The sequence below is a fragment of the Meriones unguiculatus genome, chromosome 10 (assembly GCF_030254825.1).
Source record: "Meriones unguiculatus strain TT.TT164.6M chromosome 10, Bangor_MerUng_6.1, whole genome shotgun sequence".
In the NCBI taxonomy this organism is placed as follows: domain Eukaryota; kingdom Metazoa; phylum Chordata; class Mammalia; order Rodentia; family Muridae; genus Meriones; species Meriones unguiculatus.
In genome coordinates this window covers 23,206,031-23,225,959 of record NC_083358.1, presented here as the reverse complement: position 1 = coordinate 23,225,959, position 19,929 = coordinate 23,206,031, and the positions used below count along the sequence as shown (strand labels likewise).

The 19,929-nt window shown below is 37.9% G+C and overlaps 2 protein-coding genes across 3 annotated transcripts in view; both read right to left on the bottom strand.

Moving 5' to 3' along the window:
• The window catches only part of Terb1 (telomere repeat binding bouquet formation protein 1), a 41,734-nt gene extending 33,523 nt beyond the window's left edge, over positions 1–8,211 (bottom strand). The window contains exons 1-7 of the mRNA XM_021655354.2: positions 8,097–8,211; positions 6,590–6,700; positions 6,074–6,202; positions 4,920–5,051; positions 3,479–3,539; positions 3,276–3,391; positions 3,055–3,177 (exon numbers count right to left, since the gene is read on the bottom strand). Coding sequence (XP_021511029.2) covers positions 3,055–3,177; positions 3,276–3,391; positions 3,479–3,539; positions 4,920–5,051; positions 6,074–6,202; positions 6,590–6,700; positions 8,097–8,169 — 745 coding nt within the window. The 5' untranslated portion in view covers positions 8,170–8,211. The remainder of the gene's footprint in view (positions 1–3,054; positions 3,178–3,275; positions 3,392–3,478; positions 3,540–4,919; positions 5,052–6,073; positions 6,203–6,589; positions 6,701–8,096) is intronic.
• Positions 8,212–11,919: 3,708 nt separating this feature from the next.
• The window catches only part of Nae1 (NEDD8 activating enzyme E1 subunit 1), a 31,830-nt gene continuing 23,820 nt past the window's right edge, over positions 11,920–19,929 (bottom strand). For both annotated transcript variants that reach the window (XM_060392136.1, XM_021655344.2), the window contains exons 14-20: positions 19,580–19,655; positions 19,258–19,297; positions 18,077–18,163; positions 17,239–17,331; positions 13,791–13,905; positions 13,646–13,695; positions 11,920–12,151 (exon numbers count right to left, since the gene is read on the bottom strand). In XM_060392136.1, the coding sequence (XP_060248119.1) occupies positions 12,042–12,151; positions 13,646–13,695; positions 13,791–13,905; positions 17,239–17,331; positions 18,077–18,163; positions 19,258–19,297; positions 19,580–19,655 (571 nt within the window). In that variant the 3' untranslated portion in view covers positions 11,920–12,041. The remainder of the gene's footprint in view (positions 12,152–13,645; positions 13,696–13,790; positions 13,906–17,238; positions 17,332–18,076; positions 18,164–19,257; positions 19,298–19,579; positions 19,656–19,929) is intronic.

Below are 19,929 nucleotides of genomic sequence, written 5' to 3'. Positions count from 1 at the left end.
CTGCCACACAACTTTTTCCTAGGTTAGTCTAGTTCTGAGAATGATGATTTAAAAGCCAAGATAATTAAAAGCAAAAATTAATCTTTGTATTGTAAATAAGAGATATTTACCTAAAATAATATATTGAGAATTTAACATTGTCTACTTATTTATATTTGGTGCTAGGGACTGAAATCAGAAATGTAAACACACAACATCAGCACTCTTTTAAGCTACATCTCCAGCCATCACCCTTTTCCAAAAACATATTTTGTGTTTATTTTAGTTATTTAACTTTTTCTGAGGCAGTCTCAAGTAGCCCAGGGTAGTATGTTTCTAAGGCTGACCTTTGACTCCTGATTTCCCTGCTTCTACACCAGTGCTCAAATTAAAGGTTTGTGCCACTATCTTATAAGGGAACTAAAATTTTTACAGTGTGCTAAAATATTTTTATTTATAATGGAATATTTCTAACTTCCCTTTATTTTTTTATGGGAAGGGTGACCACAGGCCGTGGAGTGCACGTGGAAGACAGAACAACTTATGAAGTAGGTTCTCATTTTCCACCATGTGGGACTTGGGGCTAAACTCAATGTTAGGCTTGGCAGGAAGTACTTTTTTACCCACTGATTTCATTGGCCTTTAAAGAACTTCACTTACAAATTTTAAAAATATTTTTACATTTATTTACTCACGTGCATGTGCCACATGTGCCACAACACATGTACAGGTCAGAGGACAACTTTTGGAACATGGTTTTCAACTTACGTTATATGAATCCCGAGGCTCAAACCCCAGAGAGTAAGAACCTTTACCTGCTGGGCCATCTCGCCATCTTGGCTTTAAGGACAAGCAAACATTTTCAATATTATGGTGGGTACCAAACAGATTCTGCACTTCCAAATATTTTTAATTATTTTTTTTTCAAAAAGGATGGTTTTGCTCTTGTTTGTGGCTTTCAAAGTTTTGTGTTTATTTTTTTAAAGATTTATTATATATACAGTGTACTGACTGCCTGACAGAAGAGGGCGCCAGATCTCATTATAGATGGTTATAAGCCACAATGTGGTTGCTGGGAATTGAACTCAGGACCTCTGGAAGAGCAGCCAGTGCGCTTATCCTCCGTGCCATCATCACTACAGCCTGTTTTTATTTTTGGAGATGAGGTCTCATGTAGTCTGACACCTTCTGGACTCTGTGGGTTACCTACTTCTGAGTAAGTTCTAGTAATTTCTATGTTTTAAAGAATTTATCCAATTCATTAGAATCGTCTAACTGCATGGTATAAAACTGTTTCTATTATTATTTTATTAAGCTATGATAAGCTCTTGAGTGAGGGATGGAGAGATGGCTCAGCAATTAAGAGAACTGGGTGCCCTTCCAGTGGACATGGGTTTGATTCCCAGCACTCATGAAGCAGCTCCTAACTGTAACTCCAACTGTATGGAATCTAACATGTTCTTCTGGCCTCCACTGGCACTTATGTAGTATACAGGTATACATGCCAACAAATACTCCTATACATCATACAACTAGGAAACAAAATCTAGAGTGATGCCACTTCTCATGGTAATTTAGACCTTTTGAAGAGGGTGAGTTGGGGAGCTTGAAGATAAGAGTATCACAGTATAGCCCTGTCTGGTCAGAAACTCACTATATATGTAACTCAGGCTGGCCTTATCTCTCAGCTTTCCACAACCTCCAGAAATCTGAGTCTTTAATAACCACTTATTTGGTTATCAGTCATCTTTACAAGATTTTTTTTGTTCATTTATTTTTAAAAATTATACTTATGCTCTGACCAGGGAAACAGTGCCTTGGTCAACCATCAACAGAAAAGCTTCTTCCTGTGGCAGATAAAAACAAATACAGAGACCTGCAGGCAGATAGTAAGCGGAAAGTGAAAGACCTTGGAATACTCAGCCCTAAATGGAATGCCTTTACCAAATCCCTTCCCTCACAGCTCAGCGAACCCCCAAGAGGAGGAGATGGATAAGAGCCAGATGGGACAGAGGACACCAAGAAAACAATGCTGTCTAAATCAACATGAGCAAAACCCATATGAACTCACAGAAACTGAGGCAGTATGTTCAGGATCTGCACAGATGTGCACCAGGTCCTCTGCACACATATTATGGCTTACAGGTTAGCATTTTTATGGGATTCCAGAGTATGCAAACAAATGGATCTCTAATTCTGTGCCTTCTCTTGGGCTCTTTTCCTTCTTTTTGTCTTGCACAACTCCAATGTGATAGTTTTTGTTTTATATATTTTAATTTTTTTCAAAGAAAAATATTAAATATAAAAGTTGTATTTATTGTTAAGGAGTTTAGTGTGTGCATGTTGTGTATGTGCAAACACAGGCATGCACATACACTATAGAGGTCAGAGAACAACTTTATGGAATCACTTCTTTCCTTGTACCTATATGTAGGTTCTGAGGATCAAACTCAGATCATCAGACTTGCATCATATTGAATGGCAAGTGCCTTTACAGACTGAGCTCCACGATTTTCATTTCTAATTTAATTCCATTTTAGTGAGAGTGTACATATCGAGGGGTTTTATTTTTGTTATTTCATTGCTCTGTTTCAGGAAGGCATTTAGAAAAGTTAAAATAAAAACTATATTGCAGAATTGGTACAGTAGTATACACTTATATTTATGGGGGAAGGAGGATCATAAATCCAAGGTCATCTTTAGCTACACAGAGCTCTATAAGCCAGTTTGAGCTGCAGGAGACCATTCTTAAACCTCCCAAGAAACAACTATACTGCTGCCACTGTCCTTCCAATTATCCTCCCAGTAACATCTACTTCCAAGATGTTCTTATCTTCAAGAGCCTAGCCAAGCACTTAAGGCAGAATGCTGTATCTGTTTGGGGCCAGCCTGTTCTACACAGTAACTTCCACGCCTGCCAGGGCTATTGAGTGAGTCACTATTATAAACAAAAGTCTAAATATATCCAAAATGGTCCATATTAAAGCATCATACTCATTAACCAGATTAAATAGTTTTTTTGTTATGCTTTGAAATATTTTTTAATATACAACCTAGAAGATAATGAATACTTACTATTATTGGCAAGAGTAAGTCCAATAAATGAACATATAGGGCGAATTATCTCAGGTTTCATGCAATTCATTAGCCATTCATTAGCATATGGAAAAAGTGAACAACAAAGTGTTTGATTCTCATCTGAAAGGAAGAAGACCAACCATGTTTTAATCTGACTTTTGTAAAATACCAGTTACCATTTGTTTTCATATTTGTATTTAGATAGTTGAGATGATTACCATTTTGAGGATTGTTGACACATACAGACAGAGTACTGCATACCGAAGACCATAACAGATAACTCTGGAAAACATTATTATCTGACAAATTCAACTCAAAATTGGAAAGAACTGTCCTATTGGGTGAAAAGGAAAAGGTAACAAATTATTATAAGTGCACTAATGCCCTAAGCAATGAATAATAAGACATTTTATTGACTTACCTGAACAACTGTGACAGAACTTCAATACAACCTGTTTCTCTCACAAGAGTTTGTCCATTCCCTTAAAAATAGCCATATAGTACATGAATATGACTTTTATTTAAAAATAATTTCATAGAAATTAAGACATTTAGCTGATATTTTAACTAGCTCCTAAGTTACTTTAAAGTATTACCAAGTATACAGAATTACAGTAGGAAAAAAAACTATAATAAAGGGACTGGAGAGATGGTTCAGCAGTTAAGAGAACTTTCTGTTCTTCAGAGGACCTGGGATCAATGACAGCACCCACATGGTGGCTTATAACCATCTATATAACTCAGGTTCCAGGGAATCCTATGCCTTCATATGGCCTCTGAGGGTACCAGGCATGCACATGGTATATAGACATGCATGCATACAAACACCTATACACATTTTTAAAAAACTTTATAACCAGTTTTTATTGTGGAAAATATACTATGCTTATTAGCTTTCAGCATTCAGTTTTCTTCTAAAAATTACAAAATGCTTATTTTAAGTTACAGTTCTGTTATAATACGAGAATAATCTCCAAAGCAGAAAAACAATACAAATATTTTTCAGATTTTCAAAAGTAGAAAAAGAAAAACCTACAACTAATTCAAGTACCTAACAACTGCAAGAAGTAAATGAAGTAAGTTTTTAAAAATGAAGGGATTGGGGAGATTGCTCAGTCAGTAAAGTGGCAACAGAAGAACTTGAGCTTGACTTTTAGCACTCATGTGAAAATTAAACAAAATCTGGGGACAGTAGCTTATGTCTGATCCCTGGGGCTTGCTGGACAGTCAATCTAGTCAAATTGGAAAGCTCCATATTCAATAAGTGACCCTGTCTCAAAAAAAAAAAAAAAAGGTGGAAACTGATTGCAGAAAGTACCCAACATCAATCTTCAGCTTCTATTCCGAGCACACACACACACACATGTACGTACATACACATGCAAAGTCCTAACTAGGTACACATGAACACTGCCTTTTCATTATATTTTCAACTTTTCAAAAAATCTAAAATTATTCCAAAATAAAATCCATTAAGGACCAACAGTAAATCTTGTAACAAAATACCAATCAGTGAAAAGTTATCAATTCACTGGATACTTCCTTTTCTGGTTGAAGACTGAGAAGTACAAATCACTATTTCTTAAAATTAACAAATATCAAGCCATTAAATGGATACTATTAATTCTTTCCTTAGAACTAGTATCTCTTACATGTTAATGATATAAAAAGTTGCAAATACATTTGGAAAGCAGAGGCAGGTAGATTTCTGGGAGTTCAAGACCAGCCTCTTCTACATGGTGAAATCATCTCAAAGGGAGGGTGGGGGGACACTAAAATAAAAACAACTAGAATAAAAGTATTAATGACGATTCCAAAATACACTAAAATGTTTTTAAGCATTCATAAAAAACTGTACTTACTATTATTTGAAACCAGAACCAAAAGAACATACAAAGACATTCTTTTCAAATTTGTGTTTGAATCATCATTAGATAAGAGCAAGGTCAAATCCTGAAAAATTTCTGAAGTACACAATGTTTGTTGACAGTAAACTGAAACATAAAATATAATTTTCATTTTAATTTGTTAGCACAAATCATTAAAAATATACTGAACAAGACACAAAGTTGTCAAACTGAGGATGCTTCTTAACTGTCACTTAACTGACATGGATTAGAAATAACAAAACCTATAAAAACTTGACATGTGCTTACCTAACACACCAATCTTTCAAGAAATATTTTAAGAAATAAGCAATATTTAAGAAATCAACCAACTTTTTAAGAAAATATTTTAAATTATATTTATTTATTTACTTATTTGTGTGCGTGCATCCACCTACACATGCAGACGTACCATAGTACTCTTATGGATGAGAGGGCAACTTATGGGAGTTGGTTCTCTCTTCCCATCACATAAGCTCCAGGCATTAAACAAAGGTTATCGGGCTTGTTGGCAAGCACCTTTACCTACGGAGCCATCTAGCCAGTCCCAAACCAGCAATATCTTTATCAAAATGATTTGGTCTAAGCTTCAAAGCAAATATTAAAATATTCTAGAATTGACAATAAAATCCTAACAAAATAAAAAATTAAAATCAGACCAAGTAGAAGTGAAAAGTGAGTCCAAATGAAAAGAATAGTAAAAAAACAAAGCAAGAAAAGAAAAAAAAAAACAAACAATAAAATTCAAATATCTGCTTTGGAAAACAGAAACAAGCAATATTTATGATATTTCTTAAGACTTTAAGAGGTGCAAAAGCCTTTTCAAAGCTCAAAAATAACACTAGAAATGGTGCAAAACGAATACTTAGGACACAAAACAGGAGAATTGTGCATTCAAGGCCAGCCTGTGCTATATAGCAAAACCTTAACTCAAAAACAAACAAAAAAAGAAGCCCCTAAAACAAAAACAACAACAAAACCCAAAAACTTCCATAGGAAACAAACAAAACAAATTCTAAAAAATGAGTCAAGCTAGGTGTGGTGGCATTCATCTTTAAATAAAGAGAAAAAAAATGTAAAGACTTATTTAAAATCATTCTAAGTACATAAAAATAAAATTTTATATTTACCATTTTCTTCTGCAATAGATGCTAAGGTGTATAAGGCTGCTTCTTTTACCATGCTATGCTCACTTGACTTTGCAAGATTTTTTATAAACATCAAACCACCAATATCCCGGAAATAAATGCCTGCTTCACCTGTAATATTTGCAAATAAAACAAGAAATGATATTTACTTTGTTTATTATTCTGTTAAGGATAAAAGAATCAACTGGATATTACCACATACAGACTGAGTAGAAGAGAAACAACCACGCATATTGATATATTTCAGCACTACGAAACTGGAACCAGAACGGGGTGTGGAGTGTGGGCTGGTGGCACAAGCATGCAGTCCAGTGCTGGGGAGGCTGTCAGGGAATCAACACTTTGAGACCAGCCTGGGTTACTTGACAGAAGAAGAAGAAATAAAGAAGGAGAGATAAGCATAGACAGAGAGAAAGCGTAGAGAAGAAGGAAGGGAAAGAAAAAGAAAAAAGGGAGAAGAAATTAGAATCATGAATGAAGTTAACTGTTCTGTCTTACTGTTTTGCTGACAAACTGAATGAATAGTGATCAAAACTTCTTTCTGTGACAAAGGGTTGCCCATATGATACTTCAGGCATTCCAACAATAACTTCAGGTCAGTCTTCATTTCTAATGGAAAAAAATTTATTATTTTAAACACAAAGTTTTTGTTCAAAGACCAATTATTCAAATTCTATTTCATAATTACTTTGAAATGCTTGCTTTTTAAAATAATAAGCATATGTTTGTTTTATAATCTAATAAAGATATCTTAAATTAAAGATAATTTAAATGAACTTAATGAAAATACATGTAAGAATTTATACGATGCTAATAAAGCACTATTTATGAGGAAATTTATAGTACTAAATACATGTGTTAGAATAGAAAATGGCTTTCAAAACAATGGTCTTAGCTTCCACATTAAGAAACTAGAAAGAGAGCAAACTGAACCCAAAGTAAACAAGGAAAAACTATGAAGACAAAAGCTGAAGTGAGTGAAACATAAAAATGGAAAAGAGAGATGCTCAGTGGTGAAGAGCACTGGCTGCCCTCCAGAGGACCCAGGTTTAAGTCCCAGCATCCATATGATAATTTACAACTGTCTGTAACTTAGTCCAAGGTTCTGATCTCACTCAGGCATCAGGCACGCACAGATATACATGCAAAGCAAAACATCTATACACATAAAATGAACTTAAAAATTAAAAATAAAGTTCTTTTAAAAGATTGATAAAGCTGAGCCAGTCGCGGTGGCACACTAAGAGCCAGGACGGTGGATTTCAGCACTAGGGAGGCAAAGGCAGGAGGACCTCTGTGAGTTCAAAGCCAGTCTGGTCTACATAGTGAGTGCAAGGTCAGGAAAAGCTATAGAGAGCCTAGCTCAAAACAAAACACCAAAAAACCACCCAGAAGAACTTTAAGAAGAAGCTTCTTAAAGTTAGGAAGTAAACAACTTAGAAGCTTCAAAAATACCTGAAACTAATCTGATGTGCTAGGCTCCTCCCTCCTCGCAGACAAGGGGTAAGGACTGCTGAGAAACACTCTCAGACCAAAAGATTGCTTCCAAGAGACAGAGACCAACGAAGCCTCCTGAGAGATACTTTCCAAGCTGTTAAGCCGCCTACAGGTCGCACTGTGTGCTCCAGTTTTCCAGCCATCATGAGCTGTTACCCATGCTGGGGTAAGTTTTGATGATACAGCTGCAGCAGAGTCATTTCTGCTTCTGTAAGTAATCCCTCATTCATACCTTGTGTGTAACCCCGTAAACTCACTGGCTTACCAAATTACATTTAGTCTACTAGCAATTCCCTATCTGGGCTAAGTAGATGTTTGTTCATGTCCCCTCAGAAATACTGTCATATAACATATGTAAATTGAGGAATGACTTTAATTTTCTAGATGCTGATATACATAATATAAACAATAATACAATAAATAAAGATATGTATATTTGTATATATAGAATTACACAACTATAAAATACCTAAAACCAATGCAATTACATGATTCATGGATTTCTCACCTTGGGTTTTATTTGTATGCTCACTTTCCATGCTTGTCTTTTTTCCTTCTATTTCATCTATAAGATAGGGCATTTTTAGTTAGATCAGCTTCTAAGAAATGTTCTGGGCAGTATGCTTGCTTCAGCAGCACGTATACCACAATTGCAACAATACATAGATCCTTCACAAGGATGAGACACAAATTCATGAAGCAGCCCATGTTTAAAAAAAATGTGAAGAACGAAATATTCTGGGCATCATGGTGCATGTCTGTAATCTTCAGGCAGGAGGAGGACCCTAAGTTTGAAGACACTCTGAGTTACATACAAAGTTCCAGGCCAGCCAGGAACTTTGGAAAAAAAGAGAGGGGAGGATGGGGAGAGGGAGGAAGAAGATAAAAGAAAATACTATCTCAAAACAAAACAAAACTCTTCACAAACACAGGAACAAAGATCCCTGGGACCCATATGGTAGGCAAAAAGAGACTCTCACTGGTTACCTTTTAACCACACATGTTCTAATCCATACATGCACACACGTATATCCATATATATATATTTTTTTTTTCACACAAATAGATGTAATTAAAAATAAGTAATTACAGTAAATGAGCAGTTGTAATTTTCAAAAGGTTAAATAATTATAAAATTATGCTTAAAATTAAAAATAGCTCATTTTCCAAGTTAAAAATATGTGCCAAATAAGGCAATTATGGAATGTTTTCAGTAATTTTGTGGATACAAATTATCACCAGCAATGAGATTGCAATTTTTTTTCTGTGTTCTCACAGGGGAAAAAACAAAAAACAATCAAAAAAAGTTACAGGTTTTACTCAATTTACTCTCCAAAATAACAAGTGCAAACTTTACTAGAAAAAGTAGTAGAGAAAATTGTTGCGGCCTAGTTCTTTTGGCATAATTATAACCATTTTTGTTTTTGGCCTAACAGCTGCATCATCTCAGCTTGTTGTTGATATAGAGAAAAGCTCTCAAGCAGGGCCTGGCCGCATGCCTTTAATCCCAGCACTCAGGGAGGCAGAGGCAGGTGGATTGCTGTGAGTTTGAGGCCAGCCTGGTCTACAAAGGGAGCCCAGGTCAGCCAAGGCTACACAGAGAAACCCTGTCTCGAAAAAAATAAAAATAAAAGGTTGACCAAAAACTATATAATGTTCAGCATACTCTGCCATACTCCTAGAAATTCCCCAACCATAAGAGCAGCTGGCCCTAACTAAAAACTCCACTTGAGACCAATCAAATGAAAGGTCAGCCAGAACAGATTTGTCTAATTAGTAAAAAATAACAAAGTGACTACCCTGTTCCAGTGTCATCCACTCTCCAGCTCCCTGTACGAGCTAACTGCAGTTTTTGCCTGTATAAGCTAACTCTAAAAGACAATCAATGTCACAGTTTGGCTCCTGAGCCCACTGTTCCTGACCATGGTCTTGGGGTGTTGCATTCAATAAACCATATAAACCACATCTAACTGAGACTGGTGTCTGAATGGTTTGTGTGGCTTCTTCTGGCCCCTCACAAAATTAAATAAGAAAGCTAGTTGATTATTGTTCTCCACTCCTCTTTGGTCCTAGGCATGAAACTCAAGGTAGAATCTATCATTAAGCAATATGCCCAGCTCCTGAAATTTGCTACTCTAAAAATGTTCATATCAAAATCTTTGTGAAAAAAAAAAATCTACGTAGTCCACTCCCTCATGAAAGGCAGCATATCTTCCTGGGTAGGGCTGGCAGAGATGAAAATCCTAGCATTAACTGCCACCTCAAGTTGTCCAAAGTGGACAGCTGCCTTGGAAAGCAACCTCTAATGGGGGCAAAAGGGCAAATATTTAACTTGCCCTATCCGACTTCTGCTGCAGAAGTTTAAAGGGATCATGGAGTAAGTCATTCAGGTCGCAGAAAATGCTGAGGATAACAGGAACCAGTTGCTCTACAGCATGGCTAAGATCTGAGGGCCCAAACCCTCACCGCTAGCCTAGCCCCGGTTCACAGGCACCGGGTTCCATCATCTTTCCACGGGTTAAGCCTCCCTAGCCCTGCTCTTCCCCCCCCTTAACCCCCCCCCCTGCTCTCTCTCAAGGCTATGGAAGCCTGACTCACCTCAAGAGCTGGAAGAACTCTTGTCCTGAGGGTTGGCAGTCCCAAGGCTTTTTTCCACAGCTCTCCGCGGGGCACCACGCCTGCTCCCAAGCCTGACTCAGGCAGGCTTCACGGGGCAATCACCCAGCTCCTGAGGCTGGTGGGTCAGTTGCTGTGGGGCACGTGGTCCCGTCCTCGTTAGTGCTCACAAACGAAATCCCCTGTGGCCCCGATGCTCTCCAGTCATCAGAATCACCATCCTTTTCTCACACAGGCTGTGGCAACTGCGGCCAGCCTGGCGCCAGCTGAGGAAAGCCCTCGCCCTCGGCTCAACCTATCCCCTCAGGTGAGCCATCCCCTCAGGTGAGCCGGTTGAGCCGGGCCTCGCCAGCACCACAGCTCTGGTAACAGGAGCCCCTGCCCCGGAAGGCAACAGGCAAGGTCGGGCTGAGCTGCTGCAAGCCCCGAAACCCTGGCAGCGGAGGCCGTGTCCTTAACCCTGGCGCTGAGACGCTTATCAGGTCCGCACCAGCCCTGTCCCGTGGCAGCCTAAACCTTGACGCCTGCCTGGGTTTCCCACCCCGCGCCAGTAAGGCTCACATCCGCTGGGCGGGACTTCCGGCCGAACACTGCCGCTAGGCTCAGAGCAGGGCCTCGCTACTGCTCAGAGGGCAGAAGGTGGACGCTGCATGGTGCCGGGTTTTAGATGGGAGAAAGCTACAATATGAGGGTAATGTAACCTTAGTTTCTGGGACTTGCTTCTTAGAAGGGGACTTTGCTCCCGCCCGACGCCAGGCTTTCTTCTGTTGCATTGGACATTTTATAGAATGGCCACCCCCTCACTAAACTAAAACAGCGTCACTGGGTGAATTCCAAAACCGTAATTTTTGGTTCTGGCCAAGCTGGCTTCTCACTGTGTAGACCAAAGACCCAGAGCTCTGAGTCTTAAATGTGGTCAAGGTGTACCCTCGTATAATTGGTCCTGTCAAGCTTCCTAACAGAAGCCATCTAATGGGAGGTTAGGAGGTGAAAGTGCTGTCAGGGCAGTCCCTGCTGTGGGAAAGACATTTAATAGCCAAGCAAGAATGACACACTGGTATCCAAGAAACAAAATCCCTATAAACCCCTCCCCGCTTGTCAACTGTAACGAAGGTTCTCACATAGGAGACTGCCTTTGATAACGATTCTACAGCAAGCAGTTTAAGGGCCTTAAGATTCTTAAGATACACATTAACAACGTCAGCCTTGCAGAAGTCTGAAGCTCGGCCCTGCTCCCACTTCTACATTTCTAATTTGCTACTATTCCTCATCTTAAGGAATTTTCTTTCCCATCTATCATGCTGGTAAATACTATTATTCCAACGTGATTAATTTTTAAAATGTAATTCATGGATGGGACAACCCCATAACATTTCAACAAGGAGGTATAGTAGTAAAACCTCTAGATATATATAAAATGAATGACACTGCGAGGAAATGGTGTTGTTTTCTGATAAAACTACATATCCTTACGTGCTTCTTTTAAAATTCTATTTTAACAAATAATTGATCTTAAAGAATGTCCATAGCTAAGATCTATGTTTTAAATTCATTAAGACAATTTTTTTACTCTTTCTAATAAAACAGACACATGTCTATGATATGTAAATGCAAAACAGCAAACTACTATTAATGAATTAAATTACAAAGAGTTAGCTTTTATTCTTCAGGAAAATGAGTGCTTTCTCTCCCCCATTCCAAACAATAAGACTGTATTACAAATGAGAAAAGTTTTTTATTAAGGAAACAATTTAACTGCTCTCCTTTAACCGAGTTTTAAAAACCGAAGCACAATATGAAGACAATTACAGTTTCACTATTACACATGGTGCTTATTCTATAACTGGAAAGTTGCAGAAGTTTGTGACATGCCACTATAAATATAAGTATTATTAAAAATTACAAATTGTTTGGTGATTATTTTGATAACTTCTTGCGCAGCAGCTCCTGTAGGAAAAAGAAGAAAAGTAAATCTTTGAAAAGAAAACATTTTAAGAGTTGAATAATATAATATACACCAGATTGGGCCTGATGGTGCATGCTTTTAATGCCAGCACTCAGTAGGTAGAGACAGCTGGATCTCTGTGAGTTCAAAGCCAACCTGCTCAACATAGTATGTTCTAGGCCAGCCACGGCTATATAGTGAGACACTTGTCTCAAAAATTTAAAAATAAAAAAAGAACATGAGATCAATGGTATATAGAATACACCCTGGGTACAGAAGAGAGCAACAAACAAACAATCCCTAAAGAAACTAAAGCTGAGGCCAGGTATGGTGGCACACACCTTTAATCCTGGCACTCAGAAGGCAGAGGCAGGCAGATTTCTGTGAGTTTAAGGCCAGCCTGATCTACACAGTGAGTCCAGGACAGCCAAGGCTACACAAACAAACCCTGTCTCAAAAAACAAAACAAACAAACAAAAAAGACTCCACTATACAACATATCTTCTTTCAGGCACTATAAATATAGCAGAGTACGAGACAAAAATATCTGCTGCTTGTGAACTTGACCCTTTCTGTTCAGCAGCCAAGAGAAAGGATAGCTTACAAACAAATAACGTGCACAGTATGTGAAATGGACTAAGTGCTACAGTAAGAATGAAAAGCAGGAGGGAGAGCTTAAGAGTGGTGGCTCAAGGTTATGTAGGGAAAGCCTCAGACAAGGTTCAAAAGCATAACAAAACACATAAAAAAATAAAGGGATACCATAAGGTAGAGCCCTCAAAAATGGATTTATGCCCTTAAAAAAGAGATCCTGCACGTTTCTTTTGACATTTCTTTTTATATGTGAGGAAAAACTAAGAAAAAAACAAAACAAAACAAACAAACAAAAAACAAACCACCAAATATGAGTCAGGCAGTGAGACCTCAATAGACCCTAACTATGCTAGCACCCTCATTTTAATTTTTGAAAACCATAAAGCAAATTCCTAATGTTTATAAGGTACACATCTATTATACAGTTAGCATATCTAACTTAACTGATGCAAAGAAGAAACGGTAGGAGCAAACAGATAGAGGCAGTTTTTATGAAAGAAATGGTGGCTGTACTGAACTGAGCCCAGAGGAACAAAGCTTGGGGGCATGCTCAGGGAAAAGAAGGTACATGGGATCTTTAAGTCAAGTTAAGTCTTGGTTTCTGAGAAACCAAGGGGCAGGGGCAGGAAGACAAGACAGAGAAGGAAGGTCTGTGTGTGTGTTTGTGCTCAGAGAGCTAAGTGAGGCTTATAATAGAAAGGGCTAACTACTCCACAAGTTTAACAGGGATGGAACGGGAAGACAGAGGGCAAGGAGAGCTGTATGGAGGCTAATGATTAACCTAAACCTCACAGCCTGCTTCACTGACCTCCCTAATTAAAATAGCTAAGAAAACAAAAAGCTAATACAAATAATAACTGTATTCTATAGTAACAAATGGTCATTTCATCTACAAAACTCACCTCCCAGGAATGCAGCAATTGTGTGCGGCTCAGCAGCTCCATATCGGCAACTATAGGAAAGGATGGAGGTATGAATTTTTAATTTTTACTAGTCTCACCACAAACTGGGAGGGTATTATCTCTGTATGTTCTAAAAAATACTCACAACTCATGGACATAATCATCTTTCACCATTACAGATAATCCATATTCCTGAAGGAAGCCAGCAAGACAGGACTTCAACTTCCCTATATCTTCTTCAACTTGATAGTTAGATACTCCTAAAAAAAAGTATATATATATTACATACAATATATACATTTTCATTAAAGTAAATAGATAGGCTGGATGTTGTAGCGTGCAGCTTTAATCTCAGCACTCAGGTTGCAAAGGCAGGCAGATCTCTATGGGTTTGAGAATACCCTGGATTACAAAGTGAGTACCAGGACAGCCAGGGTCACATGGAGACCCTGTCTCAGTTAAAATAATAATAATAATAAAAAAAAAATGACCTCAAACTAATAGCTCTCTTTTACTTAATCTAGTTTCATGTGGTCTAATCAAAATAGTAAGGCATAAAACTAAAGAACAAAGTAATAAAACATAAAACTGACATCTGAAAATATCAGAAACCTGTAGGTAAAGAGACCAACTAAAATCTATCACAAATTGAGGTTCAGTACATCTTTCTTAGGTCTGGGCTATAGCTCAGTTGATAAAGTGTGGGCTTAAGGATTTGACCTTCACCACCTAAACCAGGCATGATGGTACATAATCCCAGCATTCTGGTTGTTTTCTATTGCTGTTTTTGTTTTTTAAGTCTTTGTTAATTATTGTTCTAGAAGACTAACACATAATATTCAATAATTATTTGATCAAAGAACTAAAGAGAAAGTACCTTATTTATATCCTTTAAGTTTTTATTTTCTTCATTTTTAGAAACAGAGTCTTATGTTTCTAAAAAGTATCCCTGCTAGTCTCAAACCTGCTATGTAGCCAGGGGTGACCCTGAACTTCTGACTCTCCTGCCTTTACCTCCTGCGTAGGATAACAGGCATGCGCTTTTTCAGTGATGGAGATCAGCAAACCTAGGTCTTCATGCATGCCACAACTACAAACAAAGCTACACCCCTGCCCTGTATTTCCATTTCTAAGTGATTAAATGACACAGAATATGTACATCCCTAGTAATTATATAACACTTATTAAACATTAGTAGTTGTTGGATACTATTTTAACTCTCTTGCTTATGCACTGCTTTAATTTTCTTAAGAACTTTACGCAGTAGCTACAACTATTTCCATTTACAAATAAAAAAAAAAAAAAGCAGAGACACAGACAAATTAAATTACTTAGTTCATGAACAGCAAAACTAAAATACAAAACAAGCATTTTTGATGCTGTTTTCCCATGCAGGAAACGAAATCCAGGTTCTGAGGAATGCTAGGGTAAGCATTCTACCTCTAAGCCAGTCTTAAGTTCTTTTTTCCTCTTTTTTTGTTGCTTGGGACAAAGTCTCACTCCACTGCCCGGGCTGACCTCAGACTCACAGCAATTTTTCTCCCTCTGCCTCCTGAATGTTAGCATTATAGGTAAACCACCACACTCAGGTGCCAAATGTCTCAGTGAGGAGAATAAGGATGTCTTTTAGGTATTTAACTTAGTCAAGCCTACAGCAACTCAAGCCTAGGTATCATACAATTATGTAAGAACCTCTCTCCTAAAAAAGAACTGCTTCAACTCAAACAACAAAACACCAGAGATAATAATTTGTTTTATGGCTGGCAAGATGGGTCAGTTGGTAAAGTGCCTGCTGTACAAACATGAAGATCAGAGTTCAATCCCTGAGAAAAACCCCTTTAGCCCACATAAAAAACTGGGCTAAAGGGCACATATCTATAATCCTATCATTGGGGAACTGAAGATAGGAGGACCCCTAGGGCTTGCTGGCCAGCCATTCTAGCCAAATCTGTGAGTTCTTAGTTCAGTGAGAAACCCTGTCCCAGAAAATACAACTGATAAAGACACATAATATCAACCTCCACACAGATACACACATATACGTACACTTTAACTTGTTTTAAACCACTAAGTTTTTTAGGTTTTGTTAGGTGTGTTTTCTACACTCACAGACATTCACACAGACACACACACACACAGACACACACACACACAGACACACACACTCATACTCTAACTTGTTTTAAACCACTAAATTTTTGAGTGGTATGCTATGCAAAAAGTAACCAAAGTACATTTTAGTCAAATGATACAAATAAAAGCCAATATATGTTTGATGATTCTTTTTTCTCTCTGGTAAATTTGTTCACTGTGTCTTTACACTTTACTTCATTAGTTGGGGCAACTGGATTTATGACCTATCTAGAATGCACTGCTATATGATAATCCTGCACAGTTATAATTACCAATGAAAAGATACTGAGCACTGTGGATCTTTAAGATTACACAAGTTTCCAATTACTGCCTGTGAGACAACAAAAAGTACTGTGCAAGGACGTTCTTATATCTTTACAGAGTTCAAAGTTCAGAAGTCACTGATATATTGCTTGTGGGTTTCCTATTCCTTCAGGTTAAACTCAGTTTGAATTACAGAAAGGAGTAAATATGAGCTGGGAATGGTGGTACACACTAAAAGTCCTCTGAAGGAGGAAGCATGATCAAGAGTTCAAGGCCGGCCTGTGATATACAGCAAGTTCCAGGCCAGGCTTTAAAACTAAAAGAGCTTGTTATGGTAGCTCATGTCTGTAATCCTAGCACTTTGAAGATGGAGGCAGGAGGATTACTACAAGACTGAAGCCAGTGTGGACTATACAGTGAGTTCAAGGGCAAGGGCAACGTGAGTTATAGAATGAAACCCTGTTTCAAATACATACACATACAAACACATACACACACACACACACACACACAAATTTTAAGAAGACAAATATAAAAATAAGACACAAGAAACATGTTAGTAACTTAAAATAAAAGACAATATGGAATACAGAAGTCAACTATGACAACTAGCAAAAAAAAATTTCTTTCTATACATATTCAATCAACATTCCTTTCTAATAGTTTAGAATTAAATGGTTTGCAAGCAACAGTTCCTCTAAATACCCACAGAGTACTAAAATTCAGGGCAAGTGGGTTTTTTTGTTTTGTTTTGCTGTTTTTTGAGGCAGGTTCCCTCTACATAGCCCTGGCTGTCCTAGAACTCTATAGACCAGATTGGCCTCAAACTCAGATCCACCTGCCTCTGCTCCCTAGTGCTGGGATTAAAGGCGAGTACCAACTCATCCGACACCAAGTCCAGCATTTTTTCAAGATTTTATTAAGCAAATATGAGAGATCATTCCTATAAACCCAGTACTTAGGAGACTGATGACGTGAGATCACAAGTTTAAGGCCAGCCTGAGCTAAGACAACAAACAGCAGCAGGCCGTGGTAGCGCACACCTTCGTTCCCAGCACTCAGGCAGAAGCAGCCAGGACAGAAAGAGCTATTGCACAGAGAAACCCTGTCTCAAAACAAACAAAACAAAAACTCAACAAACAATAAAAAAGCCAAAAGATTTTTTTTTTCTATCTGGTAAATCAACTACTTCTTACCTGGGTATCTGCCATGCTGCTTATGAAATCTATCAACAGCCCGCAACATTAGGTACAGGACTATCTCATTATCTGGATTGTCCATGCTAGAAACTGAAAAGAATGAAAGTAGTTGGAAAACTTACAACACATGAACAACAAAAGGCTCAATTCATACTTAAGTTTCAGGATACAAGACAATATTAATAAACATGTAAATATCTTATTAAAATTATAAATAAGATGAAATTTATTACGATGTAACCCAGGGGGTCTTATGGACTACTAGCTGCAGTCTCTAACCAAAGTTATGATGATGTTAGGTCTTTGTTTTCAAGACAGGGTTTCTCTGTATAACCCTGGCTGTCCTGGAACTTGCTCTATAGACCAGGCTGGCCTCAAATCCAGGGATTCCCCTGCCTCTGCCTCCTGTGTAATGGGCTCAGAGGTGTGCACCACCACACCCAGAAATGTTAGTTCTTACATATAGCACACAATGCACTCAGTCTGAATACAATTTATGTACTTATTTTTGTATGGTATATGTAAATTAAAATCATTCAGGTAAATCTATAAAATAGAATATAAAATATTCACATTATTTTTATAACACCATTTATTCAACACTACTATACATATTTTTAGAATATTATTTTTTTAGATTTATTTATTACTTATACAACATTCTGCCTACACACCAGATCTTACTATAGATGGCTATGAGCTACCATGTGGTTGACTGGGAATTGAACTCAGGACCTTCGGAAGAACAGCGAGTGTTCTTAACCTCTGAGCCATCTCTCCAGCCCCACATAATTTCTTAATATCCCTTAACTTAGTATCTGGTTGTTATACTTACTAATTTCATCTTTGTTGACTGTATCCAAACCATATTCTTCAGCTAAAGATCGACACCTTACCACTCGAAGAAACGCAGAATTGCTGCCTGAAAACAGTAAAGACTTCAGGATGGTTGTGACAGGTGAATATACCAAATTATGGGTCACTTTAAGAACAAGAAATAGGTGCTACCAGATGGAACAGCAGTTATTACAACAGCTCACTGTTGAGGCAGGGGGCACCCTTGGGATGCAAAGTAAATAAACTGAAATTTAAAAAAAAAAAAAAGAGTGCTTGCTGTTAATGGAGAGGACCTGGGTTCAGTTCCTAGCTACCTAATGACTACTTGTAACTTCAGCTCAAGGGGATTTGACATCGCTGACCTCTGCAGGTGCACAAATCCATTCACAGACAAGTACATACATGTAATTTTAAAATAATAAAAAATCTGAAGCATTTATTCATTAAATTTTGAGTGTTCACAGTACAGTAGGCTATGTTACATATTGAATATCAGTGATATGAACTATTCCTGCCTTGGTTATATTCTCAGTTTGGTGTGCAAGAAAGGCTTAAAACATAGTTGTGTATCCATGTGTCTGTGCTGGGGGCTTCCTCTGTTTACCTGATAAGCCATCTCTCTAACCCTAACCTGACTTTATAGAACACGTGGGTGTGCTGACCCGTACATGTGCATGTGCTGGCCAGAGGCTGATTCTGAGTGTCGTCTTCTACCAATCTCCACCAGATTATTTCTTCTTCTTGCTTCTATTTATTTGTTTTCCACCTATTTCTTGAGACAGGGTCTCTTACAAACTCACAGCTTACCATTTCAGATTAAGTGAATTCAGGCCCTCAGGTTCTCACGTTAAGCACTTAACCACTAAGCTATCTCCCCAACCTGCAACTGACTCAAAGAAAATGTTTTTTACCTACAGAAGAATTAGGGAGGAAATCCCAGTAGCCCCACCATGAGCTATAATGGCAAGTTCTTAATTCCATTACAGTCACTTAACACAGATCAAATGAGTACCTATGGCCCACTCTTAAAATATCTTTTATACTACAAGAAAATAAAATAAAAAATTTACCTAAGGACACACATACCCTACTTTAAAAATTTCAACCATTTAAAATTCTCAAGAACATTCTCTGTAGCATATTCTTATCAAGCAAACTAAGAAAATTAAAAGGACTTACAAAGCAATTTTAATTCTTTCTCTGAAATGGACTCTGGTGCCTATAAAGAGATAAATGCAGATTTTTCTTTAGCACACATAAAAAGACACAGTGGGCATAACACAAAGCCAAAGGCTGTGAGAGGAGGAGCTCACTTCTAAGAGCTGGGAGAACATTGCAAACACACCTGTTCTCTTGTAACAGGGGTTCTCATTAGATAGGAGTAGGCACTTCTGCTAAAGCAGGACACCAGGGCCACGCCTCCTATTGCTAACCCCTCCGGCCACGTGCTATGGTACTTAGGGAAAAGGACTGTCAGGATGCAGTGTGCACACCAGCCTACCTGGCCAACCGACTGAAGCAGTTTGGCAGCGTGATTACCCACAGCAGCAGCATCTTTCTTTGCTCTCTCACGGTAACTAGAAAACAACAAACCCCACAATTAAAAACTTCTAAAATCAGCAAAACTAAAGTCATCTTTAAGTGAACAAGTACTTATTTAAAAAAAAAAAAACAAACTGATTTAGGAACGTATGAAATATGAAAATTCTACAGAAATGCCACCAGCAGCATCTCTTAATAGTTAAGACTTTTAAGAGCTAGCAGGAAGACTTTTGGAGTGCTCTAAAACCAAGGCTCCCATTATACTCTACAGCATCCAACTTACATCTAACTAGGTAACATCCATGGACT